Here is a 15,190-nt window from a genome sequence, read left to right on the forward strand (position 1 = left end):
AAGTGGATGCCCAGAAAATTAGATTTTGGATCACATTTTTGACAAAACATATTTTGGTCAAAGAAGGAAGAGAAGGGTAATAAGACACTTTTATCAGGTATTTTATGTTAGGTACTGTTCTAGAATGTGAATTCCTGTAAGGTAGGGGTTATTTCCATTTTACAGGTGGGAGAAAGGGTCAGAGAGGGAAGGACTTGCCGAAAATCTCGCGGCTAGTAACAGAAACTTCAAATCTAACATTTACTTCCAACACTCAGTCACTGTGCCTTGAGGTATTACCCAAATAATTCGACGTTTCTGGATGTGGGAGAGGGACTTGAGGACACGTAGCCTTGATGTGTAGAACCCAGAGTTGGAGGTTCGTGGGAGGGGGAGTCGCTCCTGTTCTTTCACTTGGGTTTGTGTCGGAGGTGTGGCCCAGGGAAAGCTGCTCCACGTGCTCACAGGTTGCTCAGGATCTTCAGCGGAAAGAACTTGAGCCTCCCCCCACTCCCACCCCCACCCTCCCCGGAAAACCAGCCCTGCTAGTTCTGCACCTGCTCTAAGACTCAGGAGCTCTATTCCTGGCAGCCACCCTTTGCTTCTGACCGTCCCACCCTCCACTCCCACCTGCTGGCTTGGGGAGGTGTGCACCTTGGGGAGGTGGGCAGGGGCTGACCTGGCCTCCCCATGACCTGCGGTTTACTCTGCCTGGTGCTCTGTCAGTGTCACACCACAAGAGCCTCCCTGGTTGGGGAGGGAGAGGGACTGCCTGCCAGCCCAGCCTCCGTAGGTTTGGAACTGGAGTCCCTGGTCTCCATCCTTGACTTTTGCCTCCTGCTATTTGCCCCAACGTTTGCCCTCAAGAGTTTGAATCAACAGGCATAAAGCAGGACTCTGAAAACACTGCTTTCCTCTCTTCAGTGTCTTTAGTTTTTGGTTCAGTTGTGCGGAAGCGACCTTTTTATCTCCCGCTGTGTGCTTTCAGTGGAGGACTGGGAAAGGGAGATGGCACGCCCACCTCTCAGCATGGCTGCTTCTTAGGACTGAGCAGGACACATTTTCAAAGGGTGGGTAAGAAATGTAAAACTACTGAATAAAATTAGATTCTAGGACTCTGAGTCCCTTTTACCAGACCTGTCCCGTTTCTATTTAGATTACCCAATTTGTTGTTTCACCTGTAAACTCATCCTCTTCAGTGGGTTGTTATAGAGTCTCCGCGACACGAAAGCAGACTTCTAACACCTGCAGCAGCACGGGGACCTGTTGCTGCCAATGTGGCGCCAGGAATCTGCAGCTGCTATGTCTGTTTCAGCTTGAAAACAACAGGGTTTCGTCCTTGTTTTAGTGGGATAAAAACACTCTTACCTGAAGCCTCGGGGACAAATGTGACAACCCCCAGGCTTTTATCTTGAGTGTCTTTGGCACTTTGGGCACTGAAATTATATTTGGATAAAGATATTTGAATGTGCAGTATCTGGTTTTGTATTTGCTTGTATTTATCTGAGCTTTCTTGTGGATAAGAGCTTTTAGTCTGAAGGAGCTCGTCCTTTAGGAGTTTTTAAACCCCCAAAAGCCCTCACCCTGGGAAGCTTCATCTCTGAGGACCAGAGATGGCTCAGGGAATTAGTGATAGGACCCCAGCATGTGCCCTGCGGGCATCAAGTCCAGTTCAGTTCATGCGGTAGGGAATTTAGACAGTTACACATCGTCACCATTCCAGGGGGCAGCTGGAAAGAGGTGGCGGTCACTTTTCATTTCCCAGTGCCACCCCGCACCATTTAAGACATAATAGAATATTCACTTAGTGTGGATCATCATTCTAAGAAAAAGAAAGAACATAAGAAAATTCAAACTTTGCTGATAACTCCTTATTTTTGTAATGGATTCACAGTAGGATTTAACTAAATTGCAAACTCTGCTGAGACTCCTAGACTATGACGTGATTAACAAAATGTGATTTCCAAGCAATTGTTTTATAAGGACAACTAGTGTGTAGAGTGCAGGATGCACCAGCCAGGATGAGGGCGGAAATGGAGACTGGCTCACTGAGATGACGAATTGACTCGAGTTGTGATGACCACTTCCTCAACAAAGATGCTAGGGAGAAGACTGGAGAGGCTGGGACCAGGTCTTATTTCAAGGGGAGTTTATTTGACAGTCACTTTTGTGTTGAAAGAACTTTTACATTTCTGGTTCTGGATTTAGGATCCGATATCAACCCAGCAAGTTCAGTGACGAAACCATCTGTCTCTATCGGTTGGAGCCATAAGTGTTTGTGCAAAGATGTGGCCGAGGGTCTTTTGTGTTCTCTCTTACTAGTTCATACCTCACTTTGTAATCAGGAGGGGCAGTTTTGCTCCTTAGCAGAACTCACAATCACTAGACAGGTATGACAAAGTTGGGCTGTGATTTCCTGCCTAAACTGGGTGGTGGGCTCTATTGAGACATTTCTATCATATGAATGAATGTATTTCACTACCAGCAACCATCTGCTCAAGTTCATTTACATACACTCATAAGGTGGGCTGTGAAACCCATTGTAACATCAGCAACAATGTTGTTAGAGTCTGTGAGGGGCAAAGCGTACCTGGCATCCAAGTTATTTTGTTCTCTTTTGGGACTCCCATTCCAATTAACTGTAAAACGTTTTACATGTTACATTTTTTATACTGTAAGACTTGGAAAATAAACTGAAATCCCAAATTGCACTTTGTTCCTTTTTTTCCATGTGATTTTTTTTCCATCTAAGAAGTTTTACTTTTTAGGGAACATTTTCACTGTTGCATAATTTTTATATCCTGTTAAAAATAGCCTGTCAAGTTTCTCTGAAAACCAAGACAATTATAATGATAGATTGACTGGTAAAGTGGAATTGCCATTGTAACAAAAATTATAGGTTGCAATCATTTGATGGCCAAGAGAATGTTTTGAATTAATAGATTCCTGAAAATTAAATTCTCAGGCTGTAAAACTTGGAGGTGAAAAAGGCCTTTTGAGTAAATCAGCAAGTGAAAAAAGATATTTTCAACTTAAATTATTGACTTATTTTAGATAGGTCTATTTAAAGGAAATTTGATTATTTGACAAAGAAATATTGGAGTTGCCTTCTGCTACACTCAGCTATCCTTTACTGGGTGCCAATGGCACACAATCAAATTCTTACCTGTTCCACGGACAAAGATCAGAAAAAGCAGCTGATTTGAAGTTCATTGGATAGATTATTGATGAACTCCATTTCTCTGGGCCATCAGCCAAGATGGGCACAATTTACACCTGCACAAACAAACCCTACTAGAGAAAAAATTAAAAGTGTATGCAGACATAAACCGAAGACGCTTCTCTTTTTCATTCATTACCCATGATACAGCTATAGAATTTTGGAAGCATTTTAAGAATGTCAGGTGATTATGAAATTATGGAAGTGGAGTGGGGGATATCAGGATGGTACCAGCTACAGCCACTGTCCGCTTGCCCAGGGCCAGACACGAGGCCCATAAGCAGCAGTGTGGGAATGGGCAGTATCCCTGCTCAAGAGAGATACTAGTTCCCTATGGGTCCCATGCAGCATCTTCTAGTTATACAAGCTAATGATGTGTAATGTCAAAACTGTGTTTGCCTTCTGGGCATGTTCTCTGTATGTACATCTGAGCGTGTTTCTGATAAATTCTGAGAATTCATAATGTCTCGGACAAAATGATGATGCACTTGCAAAACTGACACAGAGGCTTTCAACACTCTTCCTTTCCGAGATCCTTGCTCAGCTCTCCTGTGTTACCCACTCAGTGCTGCCTTCTGTGATCTGCATGTGGGAACCAGCTTTAAGGGTCCATTGATGGAATACTGGAATGAGGGAATGAATGAGTGAGAACGTAGCAGCACACTCAGTGCTAAAACTGCTGGGGATACCCTAATCATGCAGGATTATTTTAAGGGAAATTGTTGATATTTGTGGGGTTCTAGGGCTATCATTGAGAATCCTAGCTATCATGCTCTAAAGAGTTCAGATTGATAAAATACCAGATTAATTCAAAAGAGGGCCTTAATTCACCTTGCACCCACTTGGGTCCATAGACGCATTAAAATAAGTGCACTGACATTTAGGTGGCTGTGTTCATTCCATTCCCAGAGAATGGGGTCTGAGACTTCTGCTATCATTCCACACTGCTTTGCTTCCCATCACGATGGCCCTATTCCTGGGGGGTCTTTGCTAACTCGAGGAAAGAGAGCATCTCACATCAGAAACCTCACTGAGCCAAGGAGATTCCGCATTCCTATTTCATTAGCAATTTGCTATCCCAAGCAAGTCCAAACAGATGACACCATGTTGCCAAAAACTTCTTGGAATAAGACTGGCTTTCAGTAATCACTAGCACATTCTTAATGGTACTAATAGTTGTTAAATTAGCTTTGCATAGAACTTAGAGTATTTAGTCAAACAAGATTTATTATTAAGTACCAATCAGCAGGTAGGCACTGAGGATGGAACAGAATGAGTCAGTCTTTTCCCTAAGGTTGCTTTCAGACTAATGGGAGGAAGACACACACTTTCAAGTACAACACGTTGCAGATTCTGTAAGAGAAATCCACAGGGTGCTGTGAGCGCTCAGCAGAGGAGGTGGCCAATTTGCCTGGCGCGCGACGGGAGAAGAGTCACAGAGTGCATCTTACCTTATGCTTAAAGTAAGATAGCTGGGAGCTTGCCCAGCAGGCACAGATGGGGGAGGACAAGCATTCCGGGAGATGGAACAGCATGAGCCAAGGCTTGGAGGCATTAAGCAGCCAGGCAGCTTCAGCCAACTTCAGGTTCTAGGAGTGGAGGGGCAGATGGGTGTGGGAGGCTCTGTGAGAAATGAGGATGGTAAGGTAGAGAAGAGACAGTTCATGTGGACCTCCAGTGTCCTGTAGAGAAAACTGGCTTTACCCCATGACAAAGTGGCCTTGACTTCTCAGCTCATTGGCAGTGGTACTGGCCCACCTTCTGCTAAAATAACAACTGGGTGCTATGACCCACATAAAGGCATTTGGACACCATCATTCCCAGACGGACGCCCCGTGTGTGCAGCAGGAATCACCCCAGCTGGCCCAGTGCCCTTCTAACCCCTGAGTCTGGGTAGCACAAGCAGCAGCACTTCTCAGACTTTGCTTTCCTCTTGCGGAGGAGAGACACTTCAAGGACTACCTCGCTTTTCCTTCCCAACCTCATACCCCACAGCCTAGACTCCACATTTGGCTGTCAGAAACCTTCCAAACCACTTACTCTTTGGCCTCTTTGTCTTTTTTTTTTTAATTCTTATTTTTAATTGAAGCTTAGTCGATTTATAGTGTTAGTTACATGTGTACAGCAAAGTGATTCAGTTATACATATACATACATATATATATATATATATATATATATATTTTAGGTTCTTTTCCGTTACAGCTCGTCACAAGATATTGAATATAGTTCCCTGTGCTATACAGTAGGTTGTTGTTTATCTGTTTTATATATAACCATGTGTATCTATAAATCCCAAATTCCTAATCTATCCCTCCCCACCCTCCCTATCCTGCTGGTAACCACAGTCTTTGAAATTGTTTAAACATCTATTGGGAATAGAGAGCCAATGAAGGATTTTAAGCATGTGTGTGACATGATCAGGTTTTCATTTTAGACATCACTTGATTGCAGGGCGCAGGCTGGAGTGGAGATGGAAGTGAAGTCAGAAGCTCATGGTCCCCCAGCTGAGAGACTGTAAATCTTCAATTATGTACTAGGAGTGGATGAAGAAAACAGAACAGGACTTGCTTCCTATTGGATGTGGGAGTGGGAGACAAGGAAATGGCTCTAAGGTTTCTGGCTGGGACATTGTCAGAGGGGAATGCCTCTTCCCCACAACTCTGTTCCTGTGAAGGATTGTCCCCAAACACTGCTGGCCTTTTGCCCAGCCCTTGTTCCTGTCCTGAGATGGCGTGAGTTACCTGGTTAGTGGGTGACAGCCATCTGTCCATGTTTCTTTGAGTGAAGTTCTTAAGGTGAAGTTATTGTGGGAGGTGCAGCCCTTGTCTCTGGCCTCTCCATCCTTGCGCAGAGGGCAAGGGTCCTCTCTGCACATCTGATGCCCTGGGATGCAGGAGACTGGGAAGCCCATTCTCCTAATCTCTAGTCTCCAAACTATTGCCTTTCTGTGATAATGGTGATGTTTTGGACTGCTGACTTTGGGACCTAATTTCTTGGTTGGTTCAGATCTCAGTCAGGAAAAGAGAGCTATTTTCTTAATAAGCTCTCCTCGCCCTTTAAAGCCACACAGCTGTGCTGGTCTACAGGGCCTGTGAGACATCCAGGTGAAGCTGTTGGGGAAGACAGCTGGATTGTGGGGCCTGGAACTCAGCACAGGCCCGGCGAGAGGCAGATGGCTGGAAGCCACGGGGTGTATGAGATGACTGGGGGAGCGGGAAGAGCAGGGTTTGGCACTGGCTTGCATCTGTTCCTGGTGACTTTTTTTTTAACTGAAGTATAGTGGATTTCCAATGTTGTGTTAATTTCTAGTGTACAGCATAGTGATTCAGTTATATATATATTCAGATATATATATATTCCTTTTCATGTTCTTTTCCATTATAGGGTATTACAAGGTATTGAATATAGTTCCCCATGCTCTACAGTAGGACCTTGTCGTTTACCCAGTGACTCTTGTTAAAATGCAGATGGTCAGGCCTCAGCTCTGGAGATGGTATATCCATAGGTCTGGGCTGATGACAGGTGTCTGTGTTTTCTAAAATAAGCTCTGATGCTCACTGAGCAGGGTGGAGGAGCCCGGTGAGAGCGAGACGTTCAAGGACAGAACCACAGGACCACCAGCACGCCAGGGATTTGTGCGTGTCTGGGAGTATCCGAGATTGTTGATCAAAAGCTACTTGATAATGACCCATGACTGGTGACATTGTTAACAATGGGCTTCAGGCCATACAAACTAGGGCCTGGACAGTACATGACCTTGTTACAGAGAAGACAAGCTCATTTCAAGTTATGAGACGATATTCTAAAGAAATACATTGAATGTGATTATGCATTCTTGATAACACAAATGAATTTTTTTTTTCCCCTAAGAGGATGGCCAGATCTTGCCATTCTATTTAGCTTACATTCCTATACTGTGTGAGTGATTAGTGCCCTGAAGAATGAAAGGGAAAAGGCACCTTGGTGTAAGCAATAAAAAGGATTATGAGAAATTCACTTCAGTCCATCTTGGGACACTATCTGAGGAAGAGAAATAGAATCCTTTGATTGCTTAATTTAAGGAATTTAGTTTAAATCTTTGATGTAAGTATAAAAATGGGGTTACATTTACATCCTTTAAAGTGTTTTCATGACCCTGGGAAAAATCACTCGAGGGCTCTGTGCCTCCCTCAGTTTCCTCATCTGTAAAAGGGGGATAATAACAAAACCATCTCATAAGATCTTTATACAAATTAAATGAAATAATATACATAAAACATACAGCATGGTTCTCCGAGCACATAGCACATTTTCAATAAATATCAGCTGAAGAGGTTTTAGATCAGTAACTAAACAGTTCTACTCCTTACCCCTCACAGACAGAGCTAGCTTAACACTCAGGGCTTCCCCCACAGGAGCACCACGGCATGATTTCAACTTGATGCGTATCGCTCAGGCCTCTGAGAACCAGGGGATTTTCCTGGGTTGGGAAATAGACCACTTTCAGTCCTTGGCTATTTGAAAGATTAACTTCAAAGATGACTTTGAAAATTCACTTCCCCAAGAGCTTATTTGAGATACGGTTGGGACTGTCTGGATAACACGGAACCTGGCTCAGGAAGCATCTGCCTTGTTTTGTGAGGCAGAGAGATTAAAAAAAAAAAAAAAAAAAAAAAAAAAAGGAGACTTTGGAAGCACTGTTAACCAGCAGTGCTGATCAAACAGTTATTCACCCATCAGCTCAATAAATGAGTATCTACTTCATGCTGAGAAAAGTGCTAGGTGTTGGGGATACCAAGTAAATTCCTTGTCTCCAAGGAGCCCACAATTTAGTGAAAGGACAGACGTGCGCATGTGTGTTATAATTTAAATGGTGAGTGCCACGATTTGGGGTGTGCACAAAATGCCACAGGTGCAGAGGGGAAGGGGGCCCCTCCAGATCACCCAGGCCATTGGATGGATGGTGACATTACTCATCTGAACTGGGGCTCCAGGAGGAGGAGAAGTTTAGGGGAGAAGGTAATGAGTTTGGGTGCAGGGCTGTTGTTTGAAGTGCTTGTGCACCATCCCAACCAAGATGTCCCAGAAGCTGTTTGAGTGAGTGAGTCTCAGACTAAGGAGAGAGGTCAAGGCTAGAGACCCAGATGTGGAAGCCATCAGCTGATGGGCATGAATGATACTACCTTGGAAGAATGTTGGAGCTGGGAGATACAAGGGAAAACTAACATTTAAAGGAAGGAAGAGGGCCCAGAAAGGAAAGAAGAAGAAGGAATAGAGAGAAAGCCGGAGCCAAGAGCAAATGAGCAGAATCAAAACATCAAGAGAGGATTTTCAAGATAATCTCAGTATTTTCAAAATATAACTTTAATGGCAGAGTTAGCTACTATTCCAAAAAAGGACTGCCCTGTTTTCAAAGAATTTGCAGTGTCTTACACATGTATTAAAAGATTGAGAAAATAAATTAGAACATTATAATGCACACTTAACGCTAAAACTACCAAGCACAATATAACTTCTAGAGAGTTCAGAAGGCACTTGGGGCTTTTTTTAGTGCCTCGGGGCATCATCATGAACTCTAATTATTGTAGCCCTGCTCCACTGTGGGAGCGTTGATAGATGGAGAGTTCATTGCCCTCTGGACAAACCAACCTTTACTCTGAATGGGAAGACTCACTAGCAGCGACAGAGAAGGGGTATCCAGATCGCAGCTCAGAGGAGGACACCGGGTGACCCAGTCAGAGACCTAACGCCGTCAGAAATAATTAAAAACCCTTAATCCCTCCAGCTCCCCCGACCCTTGCATGTAAATGTGAGACAGTCACCCAGAGGCAAGTTCAGAGAGCAAATCAACCTCCCATCCCAGTACCCTCATTTACTAGAAATGATGGTGAAATCAGTATGCATGTATTTCAAGACCGCTCAATAGCTGCTTAAGGCTTGGATGTGAGTTTATCATGGTCTGACCTACCCTTCAATTGTAAGTCTAATAGAACCAAAAGAAGCTGATTTGTTTTCAATCCCTTCCCTAAGAGGGATCCTCTAGGCTTGAGGAGGGATTCTAACTGATATTCTAGGCATCAGAGCTAAATGAATCGTTGCGTCTTCCCTGGGCTCCGATTATAAGGTCACACCACGCTTACGAGTTAGCAAGCTGTGAATTCTGCTACTGTCAGAGTCAAAGACAACAAGGAAACTTGAGTCGAGGTGTTAGGGGATTGCTCTCCCCAGACTGCCAGATGCCCGCACTGCCGTGACCGCTGGTGGTCTGGCAAAAAACAAGAGCTTTTTCATAACAATCAAGGCAGTCAACCTGGGAATAATTCCCCACTGTCCCTGCTGAGTGGGACTGCTGGATTTAGAAAGGCATTTGCTGAGTTGCACATCTCCTGATGAGAAGGGAGAGGGGAAAGAGATGTTGGAAAAGGGAAGGGAGCTGGCCGGATGCGGGCTGGAAGCTGCTTGCTGCTACCTTGTGCTGCCGGCTTGGTAGTGGGTAGCTGTGGTTCTGTCTTCATGAAAATCATCGGGCTTGGGGGCTATTCATCATCGTCATCGCTGTCGTCATCTTCTTCGTCGGAATCGTCATCGTCATTGTCGTCATCATCCTCTTCATCGTCCTCGTCTTCGTTGTCATCGTCCTCAGTATTTATCTTTCCAGAAAGCACATCTTCAATCCAGTCTTCCAGCTCCTCAGCGGTGGGCAGGTCATCATCATCTGGAATCTCCATCCAGACACTGTCCGCCTGCAACAGAGACAGAATGAGCATGTGAGTGTGTGCGTGTGGGAGTGAGCGAAGGATCAGCCAGACCAGGGGCTTCCAAGCAGCCGTGCTGAGGGCCCCAGGTCACTTTTGCTTATCAGGACTGTATGCACATTGTTAAATGGCAATGCCTCGTTGCAGAATGCTATGTGTAGTATCCTGTTTGTGCAATATAAAAGGAAATGTGTATTCCACTGCATATATATGTATATATGCATATATATATTCCATTTTATATATATAGCCAGTTAGCAATGTCCTTTTATTCTGTTGGTAGATGTTCAGTCACCTGGGAAATTCTGTATTTATTTATTTTGCAAACTACTTTTAAAATTAATAGTAATAAACAGTGGGGGAGGGTATAGCTCAAGTGTTATATCTCATGCTTAGGATACATAAGGTCCTGGGTTCAATCCCTAGTAACTCCTCTAAAAATAAAAAATAAGTAAACCTAACACACAATGGTGATTGCCAGCAGGGGCTTCTGCTGCCCCATCACCCACTGAACCATGCCAACTCCCAATGTGAGTTCTCTTGTGTAAAGAGACTTTGTCGTTGGGCTTTGGAGGAAAACACAGGAGAGTTTACTTGAGTAGAAAGTTCCAGTCAGTAAAGCAAGCTGAGCTGGCCCCATAAGCAAGGGAATGGGCTCATGGAAGAGAACCCTGGAACCACTGGCTGGAACTGGCTCAGAGACTAGGATTGGGCCCCGGTGGCAGATCTCCCTGAGCTCGGGCAGAGCCAAGGGTCCTGCTCATTTCATGAGGGGCTGGACTTCTGCATGTGATCTCACAGTCTGGGCTGCCTGACAGACAACAGGGCAGGCTGAGGGTATCTGAGGAGCTTTTTGAGGTGTACTCACATCTGTCACATTCACCACCCCAATCTGTGGCTTGAAGAGGTCAATCTTGAAGGTCTTTTCCCAATAGGCAACAAGCTGAAGCAACAAAAAAATAAAATTAGACACGCAGGCAGTCCCTGTGCAAGCCACTTTTTGTGGCTGGACCCACCTGCCATCCCAGCACCAAAATTAGGTCACCACTAGTTCAAGGTCTCCGAAACAGCTGTGGGCACCAAGGAAACTGAAGACGTGGCCCCAGCGCTCAGCACTTTAAATAAGCACGAAGAAAAGATGTCAGAATACAAACTATGAAAGCATGTAATAAAGTGAAGTAAGCCAGAAAGAGAAAGAAAAATACCATATGAGATCGCTCATATGGGGAACCTAAAGGGAAAAAAAAAGCAGAAATACAAAACAGAAATAGACTCATAGACATAGAATACAAACTTGTGGTTGCCAAGGGGGTGGAGGGTGGGAAGGGATAGATGGGATTTCAAAATTGTAGAATAGATAAACAAGATTATACTGTATAGCACAGGGAAATATACACAAGATCTTATGGTAGCTCACAGAGAAAAAAATGTGACAATGAATATATGTATGTTCATGTATAACTGAAAAATTGTGCTCTACACTGGAATTTGACACAACATTGTAAAATGATTATAAATCAATAAAAAATGTTAAAAAAAAGAAAAGAAAGTATGTAATAGAAAAGCTTCTACAGCTGTGAGGAAGATTACAGAGATGGTCCAAAGCTGATTCTCAGATTACTTGTGGCTCTTTTATGGGGTATGTGTGGTGAGAGACCCATTTCCCTCCACCGCTCCTTCAGTGTCCCACTTAAAAATCCCTTCCCTTGTGCCACTCTGCGCGTGAGATGGCTGGGAAAGCAGGGATGTGTCCCACGTGGGCGCACAGTGAGAAGAGGGCTTCATGCAGCCCGGCTTGGGCTCCATGTGGACTGATCTCTGACTGGGGCCGGACTAAAGGAGGAGGGCCATGGGGCTAAGTAAATGGAGACGTTCAGTGGTAGAAGGTCTCCCAAACACATCTAAGGTCTGATGGGGACTGGGGATAATCAGGAACCTGGAAATCAGGACAGTCTGAAGATTTCTCCGTTGCAAAAACCAACGCAAGCATGTAGAACACGTCAGGAGAAGTGCAGACCATCTGCAAGCTTGCATAACAAAACAGCCCCAGTAAACTAGAAATGCAACCAGGCAGCAGCCAAACAACGCTATAACACAGAGAGTCTTATGAGGCTGTGACTTTGTCATGTTTCCCAGAATTCTGACTTTGCCCTCAGGTGACATGGAATTTTCTACCTTTGATTCATTCATCTTCTGTGTAGGATGGGTTTCAGGACCCTGGAGATCACTAAACTCCCTCTTTTTTTTGTCTATTTAAATCATAGTTTGATCAGTTGTGAGTGGTGTCCAGGGAGTGAGAACCGTCAGTCTAACCATGTCAGTGTCGGCACCAGGCTCTAAGTTCCACGTGGCACCAGTGGCTAAGATCTCTCACACTGGATAGGGGCACCCATTAGGCTTCTGCAAGTGCCCCTCCTACTTCACACCCTCCTTCATGCATCCAGGTCTCATGCTAAACACCAAGACTGTGTAAGTGGCCAAGGACGGGGCCTCAGTCTGAGCCACTTACCAGAGGAAAGTCGTCCGGGTCAATCCACACAATGCTCAGGTCAGGGTTGTCGGTGTTGTCCCGGGCAACCTGCTTCAGGATCTCCAGGAACTCGTAACCATCTGAAACAGGGTTCAAGAAGATTGAGTAAGCCCTGCACACACATGGCTTCTAACTAACTCAGAGAGCAGAGTGCCGTTTTTCTACAAAGGTTTCTGAGGCCATTTGGTGCATACCCTCAATTATAGGCTTTTTCTATATAATCAATCAGATGAGAACTCTAGCTGCAAAGCAGCTTCTTTAAAGGAAACAATAAACATGGTGAATATAGAAATTAAAAGTTCACGGGGAAGTGTCTGGTTGTAACTCAAAGTCAAGCTCCATTTGCTAACCTGCATGTGAAAATTGACCAGCCTGGAGTCAGAAAACGCAATCCCAGAGCAGAGCGACTCCTGCCTGGTCCTCAGTGCTCTGTGCCATCTCTTAACACGGATAATTTGCTATCCCTCAGAGTTCCCCATAACATCTGCTCTATGGACCAAGAACTTTGAGCGTGGACCCTTAATTTTCCACAAACTGGAGTTCCTAAAACCTTCAGACTAAGTGAGCTCTGATTGATGGTTTCATAGCTTTGAGATAGTAAATGGGGTTCCCTCCCTCTCTCACTATTTCCCTGTATGCTCTGCCAGCCCCCTAGTCAGTCAGCCGCCTTCATCACCCCCAGGGGAGGGGTGAGTCATAAGAAAAGCAGAGACAAGCCTTCTGAGCGTCAAGAGTCCGGAGAGTCTAAACCTTGAAGAACTGGAAAGATAAACTTCATGACAGAAGCAAAAATTTTGGAAGACTGTTCAGTAAGAGAAAGCATACCCTGAGCCCTCAGCATTCCCGCCCCACTCCCAAGCAGACACAAAGAGTTTAGCTTCTGACAAGCTCCTGAGAATAAGCTCTGTGCCTTTGTGTATGCGTGTACACGTGCTCGTGTGTGCTTACGTGGCCACAGACAGGAGCTCCATGGTGTCAGCGCATCCCCGCGTGTAGAGGACCCAAGTTCGGTTTTAGAACAAAACTCAGAAAAATGGGAAGACCTCAGAATCTCTTAGTGACCCCCCCTGTTGCAGGAGCACTAGGGCAGAGAAGTCTGTAAGGAGGTCCCACCGAGTTCCCTGTGCTTCTGAGGAACACAGACAAGTCTGGGGGGAGGAAATATTATTCTGAGATTCGTAGGCTAGCAGGTCCTTCACCTTTGAAACTAGAGGACTATTTTCTGTGGTTATTATTTTGAGACGCACCCAGTCTCAAACCAGAAAGGGCTCCCAAACATCCCACATATCCAGGCAAGTGTATAGCCTCACCCAGAACATCTGTCTGTCTTCTCTCTTGAATGTTTCCAGGACTGAGACCCTTTGACTTCCCTAAAGGCCCACTACAGACTTAATAATCCTGACAGCTGAGTCTTTTTCTTGCATATAACTGAAATCTTCTCTTTTTCCTCAAGAAGTCCATCTCTCAAATTCTTCCTTTATGCACACAGGACATTGTTCTTTACATGCAGGAAGTCTGCAATCACGTCACCCAACCTTAATTTTGGGAGTATATCTTGAGCATTTACTGGCTACTGGCTACTGAGTACTTTTGCATGTAACCTTCCCATGTAGTCCTCATGGAGATTAGGAAGAATTTACTACCTCCATTTGAAAGAGGACGGAACTGAGACACAGGGAGAGAATGTGACTTGCCCAGCATCATACGCAAGCCAGGGGCAGAGCCAGGATTCTAACCCGGGTCTGCTTTGGTCTGAACGTCCAGAGCCCTTTCCACAATCCACTTTGCCTGTGAGATCTCCACCCACTTAACAAAAGCTGCTGCATCTTCTTTCTCAAGTTTGTGCTTGAGATCTGGCAGCAGAGTGTGAAAGCCTCCAGGTAAGGGAAGCGAGGCGGGGCCCAGGGACACACAGGGTGCAGCCTGGGGCTGGTGGGCCCCCTCTGCCCGCCCCTGAGTAGCCACAAGTCCCGCCCCCTCTTTCTAACCTACAGCTGAGCCACACCCTCCCCGGCCACAGCCTGATTGGCTCACTCAGCACGTCCCTGAGTGCGACTGGAGTCTCAGAGATGGCCCTAAGTAAAGAAGAGGGGCCGGTGCTGTGGGAGCTGTGACGCCTTCCCTGCCACACGAGCTTGGACCTGAGATCCCACGACCTGGGCCGAGGGCCCTGGCTGGGCCAGGTTTCCCACGGTGAGCGAGAGGCCTCTGGGAATCACATCCTTGTGGGAGGGGAAGCCGCTGATTCTGCCCTCCGCCTTCCCAGGCAGGCAGGCCTGGTGGGAATGAGGCTGCACCAGTCCTGGGGGACCAACCAGTTCCAGGACAGACAGGAGCTGGGGCCTGTCTGGCAGAGACATGTGGTTCTCAGACCAAGCAATGGCCCCGGAGTAACAGGCCCACAGCACGCCGGGCCCGCGCCCCGTCCTCCAGACCCAGCCTCTGGGGCTGGCGGTGCCCACCGCACAAAGGCACTGAAAGACCCTCCCTGCCACCGCATCACGTGCAGTTATGGGACTTGGGGCCTCGCTCCTGGAGACAGGCCTAGGCTCGGGGAGCCAGGCTGTTTGGCTCTGTGACAGATGACACAGATAAGTCGGTGGGGGGTAGGCACCACGCAGCTGGGAGGTTGTATCTGGAGAGGGCACCCGTCTAGTTTGAAAACTCTGCACCGGTCCCTTAACCTCTCTGGGGCTTCCATCTCCTCATCTGAAAATGGAGAGAA

At 45.9% G+C, this 15,190-nt stretch overlaps 1 protein-coding gene across 1 annotated transcript in view; it reads right to left on the reverse strand.

Moving 5' to 3' along the window:
* Positions 1-8,522: 8,522 nt before the first annotated feature.
* Positions 8,523-15,190, reverse strand: part of CASQ2 (calsequestrin 2) — a 57,248-nt gene continuing 50,580 nt past the window's right edge. The window contains exons 9-11 of the mRNA XM_010980703.3: positions 12,445-12,545; positions 10,804-10,878; positions 8,523-9,923 (exon numbers count right to left, since the gene is read on the reverse strand). Coding sequence (XP_010979005.1) covers positions 9,717-9,923; positions 10,804-10,878; positions 12,445-12,545 — 383 coding nt within the window. The 3' untranslated portion in view covers positions 8,523-9,716. The remainder of the gene's footprint in view (positions 9,924-10,803; positions 10,879-12,444; positions 12,546-15,190) is intronic.

The sequence above is a fragment of the Camelus dromedarius genome, chromosome 9 (assembly GCF_036321535.1).
Source record: "Camelus dromedarius isolate mCamDro1 chromosome 9, mCamDro1.pat, whole genome shotgun sequence".
In the NCBI taxonomy this organism is placed as follows: Eukaryota; Metazoa; Chordata; class Mammalia; order Artiodactyla; family Camelidae; genus Camelus; species Camelus dromedarius.